This window comes from Paracoccidioides brasiliensis, assembly GCF_000150735.1.
Source record: "Paracoccidioides brasiliensis Pb18 unplaced genomic scaffold supercont2.14, whole genome shotgun sequence".
Taxonomy (NCBI): domain Eukaryota; kingdom Fungi; phylum Ascomycota; class Eurotiomycetes; order Onygenales; family Ajellomycetaceae; genus Paracoccidioides; species Paracoccidioides brasiliensis.
The window spans coordinates 190023-215013 of NW_011371371.1; the positions used below are offsets into that span (position 1 = coordinate 190023).

The 24991-nt window shown below is 34.9% G+C and overlaps 3 protein-coding genes across 3 annotated transcripts; 2 read left to right on the plus strand and 1 right to left on the minus strand.

Annotated features, from left to right (window-relative positions):
• Nucleotides 1–10495: 10495 nt before the first annotated feature.
• PADG_12411 (uncharacterized protein) lies at nt 10496–10674 on the plus strand (the record flags this gene model as incomplete). The annotated part of the gene is made up of 2 exons (XM_010765185.1): nt 10496–10511; nt 10583–10674. 2 exons carry the CDS (start codon nt 10496–10498, stop codon nt 10672–10674), a joined length of 108 nt encoding a protein of 35 aa, XP_010763487.1.
• Nucleotides 10675–20019: 9345 nt separating this feature from the next.
• PADG_08089 (uncharacterized protein) lies at nt 20020–23478 on the plus strand (the record flags this gene model as incomplete). The annotated part of the gene is made up of 6 exons (XM_010765136.1): nt 20020–20151; nt 20282–20350; nt 20538–20675; nt 20756–20789; nt 22553–23036; nt 23109–23478. The coding sequence occupies 6 exons, from the start codon at nt 20020–20022 to the stop codon at nt 23476–23478; spliced, it is 1227 nt and encodes a 408-aa protein (XP_010763438.1).
• Nucleotides 23479–23936: 458 nt separating this feature from the next.
• On the minus strand, nt 23937–24850 carry PADG_08090 (tRNA (carboxymethyluridine(34)-5-O)-methyltransferase; the record flags this gene model as incomplete). Its single annotated transcript, XM_010765166.1, has 3 exons — nt 23937–24423; nt 24518–24642; nt 24758–24850. 3 exons carry the CDS (start codon nt 24848–24850, stop codon nt 23937–23939), a joined length of 705 nt encoding a protein of 234 aa, XP_010763468.1.
• Nucleotides 24851–24991: the final 141 nt, after the last annotated feature.

Consider the following 24991-nt stretch of genomic DNA (forward strand, 5'->3'; position numbering starts at 1 on the left):
AGCTGCAGACAGCACTAATGTAGTAAAAATATCAACAATCATACTGCAGAAACCTCTGTTTAGAAATAATCTCAAAGAAGAAAAAATATCATAAATTCTCACATGTCTGTCTTTAGATCATCTAGCTTACAAAGCAAGCTCAATTACTACTCTTAGAAAGTTAAAAACTGAACTTTCAGAGTCTTTGACAGCAGTCATCATAGCAATTCAAGTTATTTCCATTGGCATTACCATTATCTTTAGAAGCTTGTAAGATATGAAGACTCTACTAGTTAAAAAAAATATTATAGCAGTCATTCTCACCAACACTCAGATAAAGAAGAAAGAACATTGAATCATTTATTTGATTTTTAAGCTGCTCATGAAGATTAATGATTATGATGATAAAACTTTGTGTCTCTTAACAGAATTCATGACAGAAGAATTTACACTTCAAATTGAAATTAAGTCTGTTCAGAGTTGCTAGGCAAAAACACACTTTGAAAACTCAACAGTCACTCTTATATTACACTTTTCATAAGAGACAGCAGTAAATTTATCATCAAAAGTGAAACTATATGAGTATTAAAGACTATTGATCAGAAAGACATTTAAGATCAAAATACAATAATGTAGCAGATATTGAGAATTTTATCAAAAAAAATACTGTCTCTGCATCTCTCACTGAAAAAATGCAGTTCTAAGAATCATATGAAAGAAAATTTATTCTATCATAAGAAAAATGAAGCATGTGAATGTCTCAATTACTGCACTAATTGTTTTGAATCATATGCTATAGATGATCTGTTCTGCTCTATCAAATCAGAAATAAAGAATGAAATTATTCAAAGACACTCAAGAAATCAGCTGAGAGATATTCACAATGCATAGAGTAAAATATACTTGATTAAGATAAATAATAGCAAATATGATGATCAAGATTCATCAGCAGATCTGAGATTGAATGACTCTACTGAGTGTAGATCTAATCTCACACTGACATCAAACACAGTATCAAGCACAGCATTGAGTATAGCATCAGACACAGTATTAGATATGATGCTCAATTCAATATCTCATGCAACATTTAATGCAATATCTCACATAATAACACTCTTCTTTCAGCTACTCAATAAAGAAGAACTCTAGATCTCTATGATTTCTACAGATTATACAAGTCAATATAGAAAAAGAGAACTCAGTACACAAGACAGCTTTCAATCTAGTGTTCAAAAAAAACTGATATTCTTCTCATATAGAAACTCTGAATTTACAGAAACTTAAGCTGACATATCTCTAAAAAGCATTTAGTATTCAACTGCTTTGCCTCAATTGAAAAGTAGGACAGAGAGCTATAAGTTCTTATCTATATGTATAAATATCTACAAATTCATGCTCATGCAATTTCTGACCTCTGGGTAGAAAATCAGAACATTCATATGCTGCATATACAGATCTGAAATCTACAGCTTCAGATAGTCAATATATATAATGTGCTCTTAGATGCAGAGAATTCTGAACAAGATGTTAGCTGTCTTCTCTTCTGATCTGTTTCAGTACTTTCTTTGCTTCTTGCTAGCAATCTTAATATCAAACACTCTGTGTGGCAATCAGAAGTGTCTTCAAGCATGTGAGCAGAATCATTTCTGCAATAAATCATGAATTTCAACTTTACTCTCACCATGGACTCAGACATCCCCACATGTAGGTGTAACATGCTAGACCTGGCCTGGATCACTCTAGAATTAGTTATCAAAGAAGTGGACATACAGATGGATAGATCTCTTTACACTTCTTCTGACTATCAGACTCTTCTCATCAAAATCAGCCTTTCATGAGATGCAAGATCTGATAGATCTCCCTATCTTTTCTATCTTGATACCATGGATGAGAAGGTCTTTAATCAGACATTGAAGGTCTATAAGTTAAAACTAGACAAACTATGTGATATTTCAGAGTATATAAATACAGATTAGCTGAATGCTCTGACTCAAGATATCATAAATACACTAGTAGGTTCCCTGAAAAGCTTCATCAAGAAGAGCACTGGGCAAGGTATAGACCAGTCATGATAGAATAAAAACTGTCAGAAAGTGATCACAACACTATATCAAGCACAGTACTTAGACTCTAGATTTTTACATAAAGTAAAAGACAATATAGCTAGGATCATCAGAAAAGTCAAGAGAAAATACTGGCAAAACAAGATACCAGAGGCCTCAGTAGGAAAAGATATCTTTAAGATGATCAAATAAACTCATTCAACTGACTTCTTTCATTCTCCTCTTCTCATAGATGAAGAGACTGGACTAGTGTGAACAACTCTTAGAGAAAAAAAAGATCTTCTGCAACAGATGCTCTTACAGAAGGCTGCAAGCAGAGAGAATATCTCAGTTAGCTAATTCAATTCATCATCTGTCAAATTATCATTTTCTATTGTCTCAGCATATGAGATATAAAACTCTTTGCTAAACACAGATAATATTACTTCAGAAATTAATGAAGTGCTAACAGAGATGCTACAAAAGATATGACTACATATTAAGATATCAGTGAAAAGGCTGTTCAGAGTCTGTCTTAGAGTTGACTGATACTCAACCTTCTTTCAAAAAGTCATACTGATTGTGCTGTCTAAGGTCAATAGAGATTCAACACTTCTGCAATTCTACAGGCTTACAGCTCTTCTCTCAATGTTGAGAAAGGGACTGAAATGTCTGATAGCTCATAGACTGACCTGAACAGCTATATGAAAGAAAATTATTCATCTTCAGCACTTTGAAGCCCTCTCTGAGCAGGCTGCCTCAGACCTAGTGGCAGTGATGATTCATAATATAAAGAAAGTCTGAGCTTATAAAAAAGTAGTTTTTCTTCTTACTTTGAATATCAAGAGCATTGTTGATACTGTACTCAGAGAAAGAATGCTGCAGAGACTACAAGAATAAAACTGACTATCAAATTTAATTAGATGAGTAAAAAGCTTTATAACAGAACACATAGGCGGAATCAGAATGAATGAACTTCTGAGAGAGCTTTTTGATATCTCAGCAGGGCTTTCATAAAACTCACTAGTCTCATCTATTCTATTCATGCTATTTATTCAGCCTCTGTTCTTTCTAAAAACTATACAAAGAAGATATGCACACTCAGATTATGCAGATAATTTAGAACTGCTTAGTGCTGAAATCACTTTTGAAGAGAATATTATTACTCTTCAGAAGAATTTCAAGTTGTTAAATAATTGAGCCAACAAAGAAGAACTAATATTTGATTTTATCAAAACTGAGATAGCATACTTCACATGGTGCAGAATTCTTTCAAATCTCTCAATTAATTTTGAAATGACATTCAACATTCACTCTATTATAGTAAATGCAGTGAAAAGCTTCATAAAATATCTAGAAATCTGACTAAATAGAAAACTGAGCTTCAAAAAACATGTGAAGACCATGGTATCTAAGACATGACAGATGTTTAATGATATACAGACTTTAAGTAACACAGCAAGAAGTGCCTCAATACAACTATTTAGACAATTCATTCAGATCTGTGTGCTCTCTGTGCTCTGCTATGAAGCAGAAGCCTGATAGTCTGAAGTTACATGAATGAAGAAAGAAAAGAAAATCTTTAATTGAATGAATTGCCTAGTCAGAAAGCTAGATTTAGTTCTTAGAGATGCCTTGTGAGAGGTATTGCCAGTCTACAAGATCACATTCATTTCAGCTCTACACTGTAAGCTAGAAATCATGTCAATGAAAGAGATACTAGACAATCAACATGCTGTATTTGCAGTAAGAATTAAAAAGCTGAACAAGAGACATCCACTAGTGAGGTACTCTAATAAAGTAGCTATCACTCAGTTCTATATCATATATCTGTTTAGAGTATTCAGTCATGCTGATATGATAGAAGTACATGATCCTCTACTTATATCTTCTTGAATGAGATTTTTCAGAAAAAAAGATCTGCAGATTGAGTATAAGACAGACTGCATAAAGAAATAGACAGCATAAGACTTTAAGAGCTGACTACAATAATACAATTCTCTGAATCTGATGATCTTTACTAATAGTTTATAGATAGTGCGTTCTCAGTGTGTGACTGATGTAGAATGAGCTATATGCTGAGATAGTGAACACTGTCTAGTCTTCACAGAAAATCTGTCAATGAATAAAGCAAAGATCTTTGACACAAAGACAATGACAACTCTACAGAGTCTAAAGAAAGTCATCATCTCTTCTCAGATGAAGTTCATCAGCAACATCTACATTTGTCTAGACAATTTGAAGGTAGCATAAGCTTTTGAATCTGTGTCAAACACCTCTAGCTAGCTGGTCTTTACATAATTTTTAAAAGTCATAAAGGCCTGGCAGAGTAAGAATAAACTCTCATTAATCACCCAGAGTAAAGTGATCATTAAATAAGTCTCAGACCACACAGATATGACCAGTAATGAAAAAACAGATCTTGAAGTCAAAGCAGCTGTAGCACAGACAGTAAGTACAAGCACAGTATCTTAACTCAGCAGCATAGACACTCTAGCTTATATAAAGCAGCACACTATAAAACAAATCACACAGGTCTTTGAGAACTACTAGATCAAAAACCTGCTCAAACACTATATAGAGCTGAAGATCTCACTAAAGAGAGTCTCAATGAAGGTAAAACTTTCATGCTTCACATTAGAAAAGCTCTATGCTACTCAATCAGATCATGAAGACTTTACAGCCTACCACAGTCATTTTAAGCATGAAGATGCAAAGTGCTATTGCTGGTGCAGATATAGCAAAACCTCAGAACATTTTTACTATTGCACTCTCACAAAAAAAGTGACAAAATGACATCAGTCTATCTACAATCTTTATAAGATACTAATAACCTCATGTGAAATTCTAGAATTTAATAGCTGACTAAGAGAAACAGTCTTCTATCAGAATATCTGTTCAATATGCTGATGCACATCTTCAGATCAGATCTCACAAATCATCTTCTCTTCTTTCTTGCTTTCATTTTCTTTATCATCTTTCTTTTCTTTCTCTTTTTTCTTCTCTTTTTTTTCTTTCTTGTCTCTCTTTCTATCTGCCTCCTCTACCTCCCTCTCACAAACTTAAAACCTCTAAAAACCTCTACCTTATGGCAACTGACTCATGAGCTCTGCCAGTGTAGCAATATACAACTCATTTTGCCTTATTTGTAAGATAGCTACTAGATAGATAGTCATCTACAGACATAGCTCTACCCACTCTATAGTTCAACACGGACTCTACTAGATCACATGCTCTTAAGGCACATTGACTAACCAGGTATTAAATAAAAACATATATATATACATATACACATATATAGAAGGTTTAACCATCTCACAGAAAATTTATTTCTTTCTTTTAATTAACATGACTGACTGTTACAGCGCAGTCACTGGTAATATGAATTAATGTTGATCCTCTTCAATCACTATAATATTCAGTAACTCATATTGATCTGCTTCAATTCTTAACTACTTACTTTATTTAACTGCTTGTTTATTTTGACATTCTAATTCTCAGTTTAGTATTCTCATCACAGCTGTCTAGTTAGAGAGATAAATTGAAGCTTTTTTCTTATGCAGCTTACATTTGTACTTTAATATAATACTAAGATTTTTTTTTATTTTTTCTACTTAGAATTAAGTAGAGTCTGCTCAGTAAGAATCTGATAGCACAACAGACAATAGCAACTTATCTCTCTTAATCATCAGAGAGACATTCAGACTAGAATGGCCACTTCAGACTTCCAGCCCTCTGAAAGAATTAAGAAGAACTGATGATATATTCTAACAAAGTCAACTAATCAATCACAGATCTCACTTGAAAAATTCAGACAGACAATTCATTCAGATGAAAATCATATCTACAATAAGTTAGCAATAATCTTTAAGAATATTTTTGATGATGAGAAGGTACTAAAGGACATAATCACATGTTTGCAAATGAAATAAAATAATGCTATAGCTTAGACAGCTATTAAGCAGAGTTAAATTAATGAGCTCATTGCAGAATATGATAAGCTTAGTTACATTTTAGTCTGAATAATAGTCAGCAATCAAGTAACAAGTTGAGATATCATTTTCTCAGAGAACACAAGAAGATCTGTCAGAATTAATGACTCAAAACATTTCACTGATAATAAGAAGTTAAAGTTTGAGCACTGACTCTTTTGCATGAAAAATAACCTCTGAGAGAATATCAATCACTATTTTATAGAATGTATGAAGATTACATACATTGAGAACTGAATGAATGAAGACACAGCACATTATATTGCATTCTATATAAAAGAAAAATCACTTCAAGTAATATCAGAGTGTAGAAGAGATATTTGAAAATTTTAAGTTAATATATGAGAATATCAACAAGATGCAAAATGTCAAAAATGATTATCACAAGCTGACTATGCACAATGAGAATAATTATCATGAATTTGTTATAAAATTCTTACATCTGGCAGATGAGGTCAAGATTGTCAAGAGAAATTACAAGATAAACTTTAATGACAAGCTGTTCTTTAATCTTCAGAGAATGATAGCAGTAGTCAATATGATTACTGATATATACACTGAGTTTCAGAAAATTTATATACAGATAGCTCATATTCTTCAGGCAATCAATGTCACTCAGAAGTCAAAGAGCTTGTGAGAAAATAAATCTAATATTTTTAAGTAGAGCACTTTGCAGACTGTCAATAGTCAAATATCTCTCAGCATCTCTATTTCAAAATTCTCTATCATGAAGAAGATCTTGAGCTTTTATTTAGATATTCAGTGCTACTATTGTAAGAAGAAAGATCACATTATCAGAAACTGCTCTGCAAAGCAGAAGTATTAATAGATGATTGCTGAGCTCACAGAGAATGATATCTCTAAACTCTCAGCAAATTCAGAAAAAGAATGAGTTTGAAAAGAGCCTTTACTTCAGATTGCTTAATAGTGAGTGAGAGATTTGACATGAAGAACTTGATTGAAGGAAGAAGCTTTAATGTATCAATTAAGTTAGTCTATAATGAAATTATCATTTCTATAAATTCTTTTGCTGATACTGAAGCAAATAATATGAATTTTATTGATATTCAATATGCTATAAAGTTGGCAAGGTTATTCAATAGAAGGTTTCAAGAACTTTTATTTAAATGCTGCATGAAGAGATATAACAGAGTCTTAGATGAGGTGATAAATCATACATTGGTCTTAAATTTTTGAGTAAATAAATGAAGGTTTCAGAACATCTCTCTACTGATAACTGACCTGGACCAGTATCATATTATTTTAGAATGAAAGTGGCTGGCCGCATAGAATATATGACTTGATGTCAAGAACTAATATTTCATTTAGTCAAGTGAGTAATCTATCTTAGAACAGATAAAAGAGTACTCAGAAAAAAAGCAAAAGAACATCAGATCTGACAAAGAGACTGAACTGAAGTCGGTGACTCAGTCTGACAGATGAAAAGAAGTATCACATATAATAAATCTGAACTTTATTGAAGCTGCTTTCTTTCATAGCTATATGAGAAACAGAAACTCTATAGTCTTTATTATCAGTCTGTATGAAATTGATAAGCAGCTTAAAAAAAGACAAGATCTTGCAAAAGCTGATGCTGAATCTGATGATAAGTTGATCGATAACCTATCTGAGTAATTGAAAGGCCAGAAGAACTGCTTCTCAAAGAATATCTCAGATGAATTACCTTCTCTATACAAGAACATTGATCTTAAGATAGAGCTTTAGTTAAATGCAAAGTTTATCAAAAATGTAAAATATGCATTTCTATACAAGATGAATCTGAAGGAATTAGAAGCAGTGAAAATCTATCTGAAGATGAATTTAATAAAAGACTTCATTATAGCAAGCTTAGTTCTCTATGTATTTCTCATTTTGATTACCTGCAGCAGAAGGAAACTACAATTCTGTGTTGATTTTTGCAGACTGAATATCATAATCAAACAGAATCAATATTCACTGTCTCTAATAGATGAGTTGATAGACTAACTCAATGAAGCAAAATACTTCATAAAGCTGATATCTGACAAGAATTCTACTGCATTCAGATGAACCCTGGAGCTGAGGACTTGATTATATTTAAAACCTGCTACAGGACTTACAAATATCAGATAATTTCTTTTGATCTTATAAATGTCTTTGTCTGCTTTCAATAATTTATCAATAATGTCTTTTTTGACTATATAAATAAGTTCATAACAGCATTCATGAATGATCTTCTAATCTACAGCAGGACTCTTGAAGAATATAAGCAGCAAGTGAATTTGATACTGAACTGATTAAAGACAGCAGACTTACAAGCTAATATTTGAAAATATGAGATTACTGTTCAGAGAACAAGATATCTGAGATTTATCATTATTATAGAGAGGATTGAGACAGACTCTAAGAAGACTGCTATCATCACAAAGTGATAGATCTCAATCACAGTTAAATATGCTCAATTATTTCTGATATTTGATAACTTCTACTGATGATTTATAAGAAACTATAGCTGAATTGCAAAATCACTATATCAGTTGATAAAGAAGACAGTTTAATTTGTGTAGACATCAGAATATCAGTTAGTGTTTGAGAAACAGAAGAAGCAGCTGATGAAGGCTTCAATTCAAAATTACTATAACTTTGAATGCAAAACCCATATTGAGACACATCTCAGATGAAGTGATAGCTGGAATACTAAGTTAAAGATTAAGTGATAATCTCTGACACTCTGTGATCTTCTACTTCAAGTCAATGAATTATGCAGAGCTCAACTATAAGATATATGATAAGAAAATGCTGACAGTGGTCAGAGTCTTACAAGAATAATAGACAGAGCTTGAGGGACTACAACAGAAGAAATGATTTAAGATTCTCACTGATTATTATGTACTGAAATACTTCATGACTATCAAAAAGCTGAATGTGTGTCAAGTTTGCTGGACAGAGTTTCTTTTCTATTTCTACTTTAAGATCAAGTATTGATCAGACAAGGTCAATCTGCTAGCAGATACACTAAGCAAATCTTAGCAGATTAGAAGGCAATAAAATAGCTATATATAGATTTTTCTAGAATCAATGACTATTGACCTTCAGATCACTTCTTCTACAGATATTGTTAGCATCAACTTCTTAGAGAAAGAGAATATTGCTGAATGCATAGTGTCTTTAAATATAACAATCACATCAATTAAGCTTCAGCAGCAGCAGACAGATGATAAAAATAGTTTTTATACAATAAAAGACAATGTGCTATAGTACAATAAAAGACTAGTGATATTTGTTCAGAAAAAGAAAACTCTAATAGCTGAGCTACTGCAGAAAACTCATAATCAGACTTCAACAGCATATTCTGAAGAATAAAAGACTTCAATTCTGATACAATCATACTATTGATGAATCATCTGACAGATAGATATTTTACACTATATTTAAAACTATTATATGTGCTAGATCAGTAAAATTTCAAGAGATAAGACTTCTGATTTGCTAAAGTCATTATCAATATCAGAATAGACATGGCAGTATATCATAATGAACTTTATAAATATGTTGAAAAGCAAAATAAATTATGATATTATTTTAATTATAATATGCTAACTAAGCAAAAAATAATTTTTATTTTAATCATTTAAGAAGTTACAGACTGAGAGCTGATTTGATTATTTATTTAAATCTACTATTTCTATAATAAGGCATTAGACTTAATTATCTCTGACTGCAGCTCTCAGTTCATATCAAACTTTTAAAATAAATTCACAGAAATTTTAGACATAAAGTTGAAACTCTCAACAGCACATTATGCATAAACAGATGAACAGACAGAGATAACAAATCAGTATATTATAACACATCTTCACTTATATATTAATTACTATCAAAATGACTAAGATAAGTGATTACTCATCATAGATTATACTTCTACAGTCATTTCAAACATCTTCACTGAGATCTCCTCTTTTCTAACTGCAAATGAATATAAGTCATGAACATCATTTGACTAAAGGTCTTTGTCAAGAGAACTAGAGACAGATAAGAAGACAAATCAAAAAGCTGCTCAAAACTTTATTAAACAGATAAAAGAGATCTGGAAAAGAATAGACAAAAGTATGAAGACAGCACAGAAACAGATGAAAAGGCAGACTGACAGATATCATCAGAAATTTGACTTCACAGTGAGAGATTTTGTTTACTTTATATTGAAATCATATAGAATTGACTGATCAAGCTATAAGCTGACAGCATAGAACACAGACCTCTTCAGAATTCTAGAGAAAGTGAGCAATGCCTATAGACTAAATCTTCTCATAATTATGAAAATTTATTCAATCTTCTTCTCAGACAAGCTATGTAAGAATTCAAGAGACTCTCTACTAGAGCAGACTATTAAACCATCAGATTCAATTGAGATAGATGGAGAAAATGAATGAGAAGTGGAGTGTATATTAGCCAGTCAAATACATCAAGACAAACTGCAATATCAAGTCCACTGAAAGAGATTTGATGAGGACTTGTCTTGGTACCCAGCTCATGACTTCAAAGAATCACCACATATCATATGTGACTTTCATGAGGCTAACTCTACAAAAGCCAGACCCTCAAGGCGACTAGATGAGTGGCTGAAGGCATGGGAGACAGACAGCTACCTGAAGGATGAGGTTGATGATAACCTACCAGCATGAGGACATGCCTGTTCCTAGACCAGGGGGTGATCCGATTAGACTCAACGTCAGATTAAGCTCGGCGCCCGATTAGGCCTAACCCTCATTATGTGACCATGTGACCATGCAGGTTGTTATAACATTGGGCAGCCCCAGCACCCTCTTTCATCCCATAAAGCTTAGTATTTGTTAGGGAGCGAATGCGAGCTGCATAAGAAGGAAACTCTCTGCGTTGCTAACTGCTATATAACGAAATACTAAGCTTGATGGGATGAAAGAGGGGGTGCTGGGGCCTGCCTGGATTATAACCACCCGCATGGTCGCTTGGTCACGTGATGAGGGTTAGGCCTAATCGGGCGCCGAGCTCAATCCGACGTCGAGTCTAACCGGGCACCGGTCGGGCTTGGTCAGATGCTGAGCCAGCCGGGCGCCGGTCGAGTCTAACCAGGCGCCGGGCCTCGGTCGGGCTCGGTCAGGCGCTGAGCCAGCGGGGTGCCGGGTCAAGTCTAACCGGGCGCTGGGCCTCGGTAGGGCGCTGAGCCTAACATCACCCCCCAGTCTAGGGACAGGCATGTCCTCATGCTAGTAGGTCGTCATCAACCTCATCCTTCAGGTAGCTGTCTGTCTCCCATGCCTTCAGCCACTCATTTAGTCACCTTGGGAGTCCAAGCTTTTGTAGAATTAGCCTTATGAAAGTTACATATAGTATGTGGTGATTCTTTGAAGTCATAAGCTAAGTATTAAAATAAATCCTCATTAAATTTCTTCCAGTGGATTTGATATTGCAATTTATCTCAATTCATTCAACTGGCTAATATATGCTCCACTTATCATTTATTTTCTTCATCTATCTTGATTGAATCTGATGGTTTAACAGTCTATCTCAGTAGAGAGTTTTTTAAATTCTTATATAATTTATCTGAAAATAAAATTGAATGAATCTTTATAATTATGAAAAGATTTAATTTATAAGCATTGCTTATTCTCTCTATAATTCTAAAGAAATCTGTGTTCTATGCTGTCAATTTACAGCTTGATCAATCAATTCTGTATGATTTCAATATCAAGTAGATAAAATTTTTCACTGTGAAGTTAGATTCTTAATAATGTTTATCAGTCTATTTCTTTATCTATTTCTGTACTATCTTCATGCTCTTGTCTGTCTGCTCTTAGATCTTTTTCATTCAGTTAATAAAGCTGATAATGAAAAATGAGAGTAACTATTATGAATTTACAATCAAGTTTTTATATCTAATTGAGGAAGCTCAAGTTCAAGTAGATGATTATAAGATAAACTTTCTTTATAAACTTTTTTTTAATCTGTAATACATAATTGCAGTAGCATGTACAAGTTGTTTTATTTTTCAGAAAGTTTAGAATATCTGCACTAAAACTGTTTATTATCTTAAAAGCATGCTTAGTTTAAATAGTTGACTATCATTCAATGCAGAACAATATTAGAATAACTGTGAGAAAACTCTCTCAACTCAAATCTATGAATCAATACCATACAATAGCACTAGTCCCAGAGAACAAGCTAAGAACTGAGAATTGAAGAAGGAATAAAGAATGCTTCAACTGCTAAAGCAAGAATCATATAGCTCAGAATTGCTCATAAAAATAAAAGACAGAGATGATAGAAGTAAGTATTGAGACTACTACTATCAAATTAAAAAAAAAAAATTAAATTTGAGAGAAGTTTTCTTTTTAGATAAGATAGTTATATTAGAAACTTTAAATGTTAACTAGTTAATGAGAGGAAATTCTTTTACTGTATATATAAAAGTAGCTTTTAATAAATATGCTATTTCTACAAAATCACTAGTAGATTTCAAAGTAAATTACTATATTCTTATTGATAAAAGCTTTGTATGCAATTAAATTAAAGTTTTAAAAGTAAAATCAAATTAACTGATAAAAAATCATCAAATTGTAGATTATAATGATCAGAGATAGATTTCAATCACAGAGATCATCTATCTATATTTATAAGTAAATGAATAAAGATTTCTCAATATGTTAATACTATTAACAAATCTAAGAATTATTAATATAGTCTTAGATTAGTCTTGGTTAGCAGAGTAGTAGATATGACTGAATATAAAGAATCAACATTTAGTCTAACCAGGACAATATACATCTGAAAATCAGATCTTTGAAAAGTACAGTATAGTAATTTTAAAAAAGATCTTGAAGAGATTAGTGATGAGATCAGAGCATCAATAAAATATTAATTATTATAATAAACTTATCAATAAGAAGATTAGATATAAAACTACTGAGAAAAAGACACTGACTTTCAAGATTTTATCAAAAATAATAGTTATTAAAGAAGTTATTTTCCACTGCTACTAGAAAAATGAAATGTCAAAGATCTTTATTTCAAGCTTTGGTAAAATAGACTAGATCATTGAAAAAAAAAAGATAATTAATGATATTAAATTAAAAAATAAAGAAATAATTAATGAAATGCTGTCAGAGAACTATAAAAAGTTCTATGACATCTTCTCAAAAACTGCCTCTAATTAATTACTACTCTTTTAAAAACAGATAAACTATAAGATTGAGCATGAGAATGAATTTACTTTGATATTGAAATTAGAAGATTAATAATTTCTAATTTTTCTCTTTATTTATTTAATTTTTTAAAATAGATGCTGCAAGTTCTAGATTATTAAGCTATTTAGTTTGATTTATCAATTTATTTTTTTTATTTTTTTAATCTTCTAGTCAAAGAGTTTTTGATGAGTTTTTTTAAGTTTCTTTCTCTATTTCAAATATAGAAAGTGTTTTTTTTCATTTTTTAACTTCTATCTATAGTTTTTATATATTTAATTAAATAAACTTTGATAGAAATCTTTCTGATTTTACTACTAGTTCAGTAACTAAACTAGATTTTTCAAGAAAATCTAATAAACTAAGATCAGTTTTTAAGATAAACTAATCAAATCTTTATAAATATTTCTTAAGATATAGAAAAAGTAGAAAATTAATAATTTTAATTTTAATTAAATTAGAAAAAATACTAATTTTTGATAGAAAAACTAGTAAAAAAAATGCAATTTTATGTAGAAAAATCATTAAAAACTAATTAATTCTATCTATATTGAAGAAATTTTCCTTATATAACTAGTATACAGCTTAATTTTTCAAAATAAATATAGATTTAATACTTAAATTTTTCTTTTACTAAAGAAAAAGATGAATTTAAGTAAGATTTTTCTGATTTTTTAAAGATAAATCAGAAAAAAACCAATATTTTAAAAGAAATCTACAGATTTTATTAAAATATCTTCTCTACTAGAACTTAATCAGATTAAGTTAAAGCTTCAATTAATTTTAACTGAGTTTTAACTGAGCTCTTTTAAGCTTATTAAAGAATTAGTTAAAGCTCAACTCTATGAGATATCTTGTAAGGATGTACTTAGTTCTAGCTTGTCTGTATTCTTAGCTATACTTAGCTAGTTCAAATCTTTAATCTGTAGTCTATAAAGATTAGATGCAGAGACTTTAAATTATGTATTCTTTACTTTTCACAGATATCTTTTCTGCTGTATCTAGGCAAACTTTAATAAAAGCAGTATGAGAAGATAAAAATCTAATGATGATTTAAATGTTAATGAGATATAAATAAAAATATATAAAAATCTGATAAATAATATTTAAAATAATTAATTTATTGATAAATTTAATAAATTTTTTTATGTTATTTTTATATCTAATATAGCTACTTGAGATCAAGTATTTTTTTAAATTAAAAGATAATATTACAGTTTAGTTATTGATAATATAAAAGAAAATTAATTTATTTTAATTTCAATCATATTTAATTTCTTTCATTAATTTATTTTAATTTTTAACTATTTTATATATATATATTTATTTATTTATTCTTATATTTTAATTCTTAGTTTAATATTCTTATTATAACTATATAATTAAATAAATAAATAAAATTTTTTATTTTATTATTATTATATTTTTAATTAAATTATAATAAGTTTTTATTTATTTTTATTCTTAGTTATATTTAGCTAGTTCTAATTTTAAATTTATAATCTAAAGAAATTAAATGTAGAAATTTTAAATTATATATTTTTTATTTTTTTTACAGATATTTTTTCTACCATATTTAAGTAAACTTTAATAAAAGTAATATAAGAAGATACTTATTATGATTGAAAGAAAATTAAAACTAATAAAGTTTTTAAAAAAATTGAGAATATTTTTTAAATTAATTAATCTCTTATTAATTTAAATTTTATATTATTTAAATTAAGTATTATAAATAAATAACGAAAATTATTAATAAATATTTACTTTTTTAAAAAAAATATATTTTTATTAATTATCTTTTTAATTTTTTTAGAATTTTATAAAAATTTAAAAATTGATTAATTTTAATAAAAGTTTTTAAATTAAAATATTTTTAAATTAAAATTTCTAAAATTAACTAAGTTTTTAAAATAGTATTAATTAAAAAAAATTAAATATATTTAAAAGTTAAAAAATAATAAAAATAAATTACTTTTCTAAAATTTAAAAAATTTAAAATTTTAATATTAAATTATTTATAATTTAAAAACTTTTATAATAATTAATAAAATTATTAATTAAAAATTTAATATTAAAAAATTTAAAAAAATAAAATTAAAAATTATCTTTTAATCTTATATAAAAAATAAAAAATTTATTATAAAAAGAAAAACATTTAATATATAAAATATAAAATAAAATAAAAATAAAAACCTATATAAATAAAATATAAAAAAATATTTTCTTTTAAAATATAATTAAAAATTGAATATAATTACTTTAAATTTTATATAAAAAAATTAAAAATTATATAAATTATTATAAATATAAGTTTTTTAATTTTATTAAAAATTTAAATCATATTTTAATGAATTATTTATTAAAAAATAATATTAAAAAAAAGTTAAAAGAGAAATATTAAATTAATTAATTAATTAATAATAATAATAAATATATATATTATTATATATAAAAAAAATTTATTTAATATTTAAATAAGTAATATATATTTTTAAATAAATCTTTTATATAATAAATTAATAATTTATTATTAAATATTATAATTAATTTATAATATTTTTTAATTATATAACTTTATAAAATTTAAACTTTTTTATATTATTTTTTAAAAAATAATTTATATTTATAATAAGTTATTTACAAAATATTAAAATTTAAAATATTATATTTATTTACTTTATTTTTTTTAATTTCTTAACTAGTTCTTTCAAAGAGTTAATATAACTGATGAATAGGTGGATTCTTACAGATATAAAGATATTGAATCTGAGACAAGTCAAAATAATTCAAGTCTGAGAATTGATTAAAATTGAAAACTCGGTGGTAAGGTAGCATATCAAAGAAGGGATATGATCATTCTGATTGATTTCTATTGTCACTGGGATGAAAATGGGAGCAGTTCCAAGTAACCTGTGACATACATATGATGTCATGGTTGGGACAGTCAACAAAATGACAAATACATTGATGACATTTGGTTGCAGCTGGCACATCATCCATCTAATGTCATCCAATAATTAACACTCCATGGTTTGAGCTGCGAGGGAATCGGAATTGCAGAAACCATCACATCAGTGTGCTCTCTGGTGAAAGTCCTTTACATTCAATTTTGCGTCTGAGACCGGAAGAGGTTCGTCAGCTGCATGAACGCTTCATGATATCTTGAAGTGCGAGTGCTCGGACATGTGAAAAGCAGCATGCATAGTTACAGGGCAAACAATTGATAAATGCTGAGTTCTTCTGTACGCTAAACCGTCCTTTGTTGTCTGAGTTGTCCGCCCGAACTCCATTCACGAACTACATCCTGTACTTGGTTGGTCGGATTCGAGACGATCCCAACGTCAACACAGCCGCAACGCCCGGTTTCCTTCAGTCTCATTCAGGAGATATCCGAGGACGGTTGGAAAGTTTTAACGTCAAACCGAACGGAATCTTTCTTGGGGATCTTGTTTAGGTCACAAATATGTGTTATCTGGTTGGGAGCGCAAGGGGCGCTACCCTTTTCCGTGTTTATCATTTCGACTCTTCCAATGGTTGAAAGTCTTAATTTTGCTAAGCATGCGCGGCGAGATATCCTGGGATGAAGGTTGAGGGATGGAGTGAGAACTACTCCGTTCTTGTCGCGTTACTAACGAAATAATCGACCACGACATATTTTGGGCAGACGAACTCCCTCCTTTTCCCTTTTTTGGGAGTTGGGCAAACAAAATTCGCGTCTGCTGGAGGATTGTTGTCCACAATCCTACCCGTTGCCGATGTCATTCCAGGACTCCCCGTATTCTCAGCATATTCGGTGATTGGCTTGCCGCAATCCACAAGTCTATTCGGCGATTGAACCATCCCGGGTTATAAAAGCGGGAGATCATTAGTTACTCGAAAAATGTTGCGTTGTCTTCACCGCCTTTGGCGGCCACAGCATACATTCATTCAGTCATAGTACTCCGTGTCCACGCATGCATTCCGTTCTTACGGGGGTTGCTCTGACGTTTGCAAAGGGTCTGGCAGACTCCGGAGCTGAGAGTCCTTAGCTTTCAAGGAAATTTTGCTGCGGATTTCCACGGGTATTGAAAAAGGTGAAAGTGGCGTTTCAGTCGCCGTTCATCAGTTTCCTTTTCATCCTATTCAACCAATGACATGTAAGGGGGTTGGGGGAGGGGGGGGGGAAGGGGGACGTGAAATGAACCCCTTCGTGCGTTAAATGACAACCCACCAAGAGATAAGAATTTGTGACCGGATGGTAATCTGATAGTTACATGCCACATGGCCTTTGGATATGTTGTGACCAATCCAGGCCCCAGGCCTGTGAGAGAACTACATAACTGATTATGGGTGGAGAGTCATTGATTTATTTTCGGGATCCCACTGCCCGATCTGTTGATCCAATCATGCCAAAACAGACCCTGTCACTTTTCCTTACCCGTCGACTTTTTTCATCCCCCTGCCGCCTAGCGTCCGAATTAGTTAAACAACAGATGTTGCCGCATGTTGTTGATGACCTCCGCCTCCTGGTTGATGCTCATCCCATATCGCTCCAAACCTTCAAAGTCGGGGAACAAGATGATGGGTTAGTGACGGGAACGGGCGTTCATGACAAGCGAGTTCTAACAACATAACCCTATCCTTTCTCGAATCCCTGCTGCATAAACCTCTTTCCTTCATTCATTCATTTTCCTAAGCGTCGATTGTGTTCTCTTCACCCTCAAAGGAACACACGGATCCTTTTTCTTGGCCCCCCCCCCTTTTTTTTGTTTCAAACCTTGTGCCTGTACATGTACTTTGCAAATTGGAAAACTTCAGGCACTGCCCTTGCGCTGAATGGCACCTCTCTAGTGGGATGCAGATACGTCATCGTGTCTTAAGATTCTGTCGACGTGGGTCTCTCTTCATGAAACTTACCTTCAAACAGTCCCATGTTGTGTCCGTGTCTGGACACGAGAATTTATCTGTTCGCTAGGTTTTCAAACATCCCATATTTAAGCTTCTGAAAACAGGACTGATTGCTCGAGAGCTGCATTTTGACTTTTGGCTCCAACTCTCTTGGCTACAACTGATAACTATCTGATCTCAAGATTGATTGCATGCTGGCTCATGGATGTCAATCTCGGAACCTTTTCGTGATTAATTAGTTAACTAACTACTGTTTCTCGTTCATGTGAGATTGGTTATCGAACTTGCGATATCCGCTTTTAGTTACCACCGTTTTGCTGTTTCATCCTCCTTTTCTCGAATTATGTCGCCTGGGGATGCTTGTGAGTCTTCCAGTCGCACGGTACCTTGCATTGTGTAATGCTACACACGATTAATATTCTACGGGGCTTCCCTTGGTAAGTCTATCGTGGCAGGGAGGTAACATTCAAAGGGAGTCTGCTTTTTTGCTCACCGCATGGAGATTATACATAACTTTCACACGACGTTGATCGGTTAAACTGAAAGAAAAAGGCTTTTATTCACAGTCAATTGCTTATTTGGGGGCCAATTCGCACTGCGCTCTGACAGAATTAGCAATGAAATGTTCACCGCAATATGCTCAAGACATTGGGTCGGATGCCTGTCACGTACAATGGGTATGGAAAGTCTAGGAGTAATATATAACCCCACAAATCACCTACATGGATGATTTGCTGTTAGATATCTGGTGCTACGGCGGGACACCGGAAAGTAGAGTCAGGCACGGAAATGAATTGAGCTGGGAAAAGGAAATAGGACTTTGATAGAGACCCTGTGTGTAAGAATTAGGCTCTTCTGAAGGACTTCTTTCACACATCCCGCCTTTTATTTTTTCGCGATCTTGGTTATTCAACTCGATAAAAATATATTACCCCTACTCGACTGAAAATAGGATATGACGATAGAGCTGACCCTCTTGGACTTATTCTTCATTCCCTTTTCCCTTTCCTTTTCTTTCTTTTCTTTTCTTTGATCCTGATATTTTTTTTTTTAAACGGCTACCGACAGGATCACCAGTTCGCCGTTTCCAAAGTTTCTTCACCGCAACATTGTATTTTTCCAGGATACGGTGGTGCTTTTTGCAAGAAAGAAGAGGACGCCACAAAGCAGGAGAGAGCACAAGTAGGAAGAATCAATCCCTCGAAACGGCTCAAGTTACGGTTCGTAATTGGTGATTGGGTGAAAGGGTTCTTATTCAAAACAGCCCAGCGGATATTGATAAATTTCTATACCCGCGCTCCTCCCATGAAGATCGATCGAGGGCCCCCGCAGCGCATGCCATATGTATAACTATGAAATACGGTGTCTTTGAAATAACTGGTCTCTTTGTTCTTAGCCCTTTGGTCGATCTTGTTAAGATGGAAAAGAAAATAAAGACATCTCCCTGCGTAACTATAGTGGGTATAACCTAATAGGTTAACTACCATACTAACGCTGAGGGATATTCATATAAATAAATAAGATTTTTTTTTTTTTTTTTTAAAAAAAAAAAATATCCATGTGATTTTATTTTGAGACAAAAATTATTTCTTAGTCCAGCAAGCCTGACTGGGCTTCGGCATGGGTAGTTAATTAACAAAATCTTGAAAATAAGGGCCAAAGACACGACGATTGTTCTCAGACGCCTGATACCCAGCAGTTAGTTTTATGTCCAGAAGATACTTGTAACTAGTTAACTGCTCGTTGACTCTGAAATTCAAGAATTGCCAAGGTCTGAACGTGAATAGGTATCAATATTACAAATAGAAAGCAACTATACAGTCCTTTACTCCGCATGTAGGCTATCCACAAATTTCATGAAGATGAGATGATGCTGCACAAGCCAACAGGGACAGCGTGAACTGGGGTCCCTGTTTGTAAGATATGAAGGAGGGCTTCCAAGGCTTCAGACTTTCAGCTCCCGTCTCTGACAACCAGCTTGTACCTTGGCCATTCTTGCTTTATGCTTCAGGTTCAGATAGCTTATTGGATAACAGTGGACGTCATGGAGGTGAGGTATGGATAGATGCGGATCAGGGTGACCGGGAGGCCTTGAATGGATAATGACCGCTCAAAATTATTGGTGTAGTTATCTTGTATCTCCAACACATATTTGTACGGATATTGGACATGGGCATGGCCCTAGTCCTGCAAGAATGGTGAAGCAATTCAACCGTTTCTTTTGGACTCCGTTTTAGGCAGCCTTGGGCTGGGAGTCTTGCGGTAAGAGTTCACGAATCTATTAATATATACTCCGTTCTCGCAGGATAATGGCGGGGCCAGGCTGGACTTGAGGTTAAAACCAATGAAGTTTCGAAATATAGGAAATGCAGTTTGCTAAGATGAAGGAGCCCTGGGAGAAACTTAGGTCAAATACCTCGCCGGCGATCTTGCATAGCTAGCTAACCTGCACAGGGGAGGTTAGGGGGATACAATCCCAGACCGATATTTCTCAGAGCAGCGCTCCTGGCAATAGCAATACGGAGCGGGCATGGGATGCTTCCACGAGCCAGGCGAGAGAGAGAGATCTCCGAGAGTGTGTGCGTGTTGTCCAGGGAAGGCAAAGAAAATCGGTCAGGTGGCTGATGTGAATCAGGTCAGGTAGGAATACAGAATACAGATAGCAATTAATGTCAAACATAACTGGCTGAAAGGTTAGTTAGTTAACGAAGCTTTCCTACAGCTTGTTGATAGGAAAATACCAAATGGCTAAATGGCCCGAGATCTTTCTTTCTTCCCTCTCTCTCGCTCTCTCGCTCTCTTTTCTTTTTCTTTTTCTTTTCTTTCTTTTTCGTAACTAGTTGACTATTTAATAGCCTCCAAATCTTATTGTTCTCCACCGTTGACAACATATCCTCCTCCGCCTCCTCCGCCTCCTCCCAGCTCTATTCTGAAAAAGTAGCCAACCAGACCAGTTGAACGGTTCGTACTGTACATGCATTCTTCCTCTTCGCCTCCCCCAGCGTCCCCGCCTCCCCGCCTCCCCGCCTCCCCGACCTATTTTGAGACAGAATTGTGTATTTGCACCATTGGTAAATTCCGATTGAACAGTCAGAGGGTTCCCCTTTTCATCATAATCCATTTTCCCCGACAGACTCACTTGAGCTCGGCTAGATTCTCTATCTTGAATTTAATATTCTGCTGTCGCGATTGAAGAGAAACGTAGTTAGAAATATAAAAGTACAGAATAATATAGGTGGTAAAACCAATTAAAAATTAAATAGAGGTTCGGAGAGTCCACGCATAGACTTACATCTGTTGAATGAACGGTGTCACCACGGAGTTATATGCAGCTCCACAGTTCATCTTCCTAAAAAAAATTTATTTTGGGTTTTTGCATTATCCCTAATCGTTCTTTCTCTGCTTTTTTTTTTTTATTCTGCACCACTGCCCATCGTGTATGGTCGTAAAATGTAAACAGGTCGAAGGCAAAAAGACTCGGGCTTGGATTCGGGTTGCATGAAGTGCAAGGAACTTAAGCCAGCCAACCTAAAAGCAGGAAGGGCAAAGCCAAGGGAGTTAAAGAAAAAAAAAAAAAAAGCAAGGTTAAACCTGTCGACGGCATGCTCCAATAAATGAAGACAATGACTGACACTAATATGTCATTGTGTGTTTTCAGTTGCTGCGGAAGGCTAAGCTGCCAGCCAGTTTTCAACGTGCCTGATAGTTAGCTGCTGAATTAACCTATCTTCATCGTCCGGGTTCTCTGTGTCTCCTCCTTCCATACTCCACACACACTAGCTATATCGTAGAGAACATGTTCTCTCCCCTCTCCCATCGTTTCCTGCAGCTATTTTGCCATCATTATCCCCTGTCACCAGTGAAACAGCCATAGGGCAAGCAGCAAAGGACGAGACCTGACGATTGGAAGTTCGTTGGTGGAGCGAAGGAAGATGGTAACCAGTGATTCTGCGACATCCTGAGTATCCCACGATTGGTCGAGAAAGCTTGAAGCGGAAAATAAGGCAGCACTAGTTCGACCCCGACTCCTCGCACACTTTTTCTTTTCCGTCAGGAGTATTCCATCCGTTCGAGATCAGATTGGTACTGTACCACACGACGGAGACAAAGCTTCCCTTCCCTGGTCCCTACCCTATTTCCTCTGACCGTTCCTCTAGCCTCATTTCCGCCCAATTCCCATCACATCCACATGGTGTGAGGGCGGTGGCGCGGGTGATGGGCTGCAGCGCACACTGAGCTCAAACTGCTTCGGTTCATTCAATCCTTCTTTTGCTCGCGTGTATATATATTCATCGTAGGAACATCATCCTCTGCCACCTTGCTCTTCTTCTTTCAGAGAACTGTTTCGCAGGTTTCTAAACACCTTTTTGCTTGCATCCTACCCTGCCCTCCTTCCTATTGCCAGATAGGTGCCCTCGCTAGGTCGACTGGCAAGTTCCCCCTTATTTCCTACCAGCCACGGTGGACCCCGTAGCCTTTCCCCCGGACACAGAACCCACAGCAAAGGTGGATATCTCATCGCTCCTCTTGTCTCAAGATGAGGCAAAAGAGACATATACAACAGTCAGCCCGGTGACAGAGTCTGTAGTTGTGCCAGCCCCAGCAGGAACAACTGCAGGCTCTCCCTGCTCAACAATACTCCCAAAGGCAATCGAAACGCGACTACCTATTTCCCCAATCGCCGGATCCACCGTACCAGCAAAACGACGACAGCCAGCCCCGCCACTGGAAGTTCCAGCCAAAAGGCAATCGAAGTGGTCAGCTGATGAAGATGCTCTGATCACAGAACTGCGAGGTAGTTCAATGAAATGGAACGACATCAGCAACAGGATACCTGGCCGAAGTGCAATTGGTTGTCGTCTTCATTACCAAAATTACCTTAAACCACGGAGCGAGTGGGATGAGGATCTTAAGAACATGCTGGCTAGGCAGTACGAAAGGTAAGCTTGCAGCTAAAGATGCTTCCTCCCAAGCGAAAACGAGCGTGTTTATTGACCTACAGAAAAATCCAGGTTCAGACGGGAGATGTGGACTAAAATAGCAGATATTTTAGGCCGCTCGTGGAGATCAGCTGAAGCGATGCATTGGCAGCTAGGGAAACAAGAGATGGCTAGACGTGCTGGAGTGAAATCGTTTTCGCTTTCAAATACAACATCAGAACCACCTCAGAAGCCACACAGACACAGAGCGACAACGCCGAGATCGAGGCGAGACGCAGGGACACGAGGAGTGCAAGGTCAGCAACTTCCTCCTGTTGCCGAACTCTCTGCTGGAGCTGCGTCTAGTCAGTCGCGTGAGCATTATCCTTTGAGGAGGTCCCCGAAGTCGCCTACAGAACAGAGTCGTGTAGGAACCCCGCATAGGAGGAGGAACCCGGTCTAGGAGATAGATAAAAGTTTTCTTTCGTGGCAGTGAAATATAATAGGTTGTCTCGGAATATGAATGCATAGCATGGTTGGGGGACAGATAGACTTATAGGCACGATTTTTTGTGATTTTTCCTTTCTTTTCCTTGTCCATGTTTTTTTTTTTTTTTGATTCCCCTGCTTCCTTTCCCATTATTGCCATTATTCCCAAGATCTTCTTGCTCTCCTGCTCCCGATTTCTTCCTCCTTATTCCTTTATATATGTCTTTCGGGTTGTGCATATGTAGTTTTAGCCACGTTTGGTTGGCCCTCTCCATTTCTCACTCTCGTTTTTTATATCTTTTCGATGACAACGTTTAATATCCCGTTTTATTAGTTATTATTGTTATTTTTTTTTTGTTTCAATAGGTTTTCATAGTACCCACATTCAAGACCAGATGCTTGAGATAGTGGTAGCATTTTAGAGTGTCCCAATTCAATCCAGCGGCTTTATGCTTGCGATTGCCCACCAGTTGTCCTTTTCATAGCCGTGATCCAACACATCGCCACCGGCTGCGACAATGTCCCTCTCCAGCTCCTGCGATTGATATAAATGATAGTACCGGCGGAAAGTCTTGGTTGACTCATCAGATTGAGCATCCATGCTTTTCTTCTGTCGCACCCATGGGACCATGACGTCCTGGTCATCTCCAGCATCCCACCCCCTTCTACTGGTTTTCTGTTCTAGCGCCCAGACATATATTAACGCTTTGCCACCTTCTTGCCCATTGCGAGGTGGTCTGAGTGTCTGAAGGATAGACTGGACAGCTCTAACCCTGCGTTCAGGAGTTGATAGGTGATGAACCACCGCAATGGAAATGGCGAAGTCGAAGAAACCATCCGGATGCGGCAAATTTAGATTGTCAGCGACAATCACAGAGTGCGGATAATGCCTGCTGGAAATTCGCGCCAAGGCTTCGGATCTGACCCTTGCATGTTCAGACGCGCATATGTATATGGATAGATCCCCATGGGCCGGAGGCACGATCATCGGGAACACCCGCAATTCTGACTTACCTGTCTGACGCAACAATGAAAACGTTGGAGTTTACTGGTAGGTATTTGCCATTGCCGCAGCCAATATCGAGTCCGATCGAGCCGGGAGGCTGTTCTTTTAAAAAACGTTCGACAATTGGCCAAGGCTGAGGGGAGGACCATGGTGCTTTCTGTGAGCTTGGGCCACACTCAGATACATAAAACCCGGCAGTGAGACAGAGGTTGCAGGAACCAGGTGCAAAAGGAAAAGATCAGCCAAACCTTATATCTTGTGGAGGAGAAGTGGTCTGCGATTTCTTGGTAGACATTGTGAACATACAGTTCTTCGTACCTCTCCGCATCACTGCTTTCCATGGCTCCTAGCAATGAATTAGCAACTGACCAAGAATTGGATACTGAGAGATGGGGACTCCGTTCCTGCTAACCCTTGACATATACAGGACTCGGACCGAAAACCGGTGGATTTCTTGACCATCACGGGATGATGAGATTGTT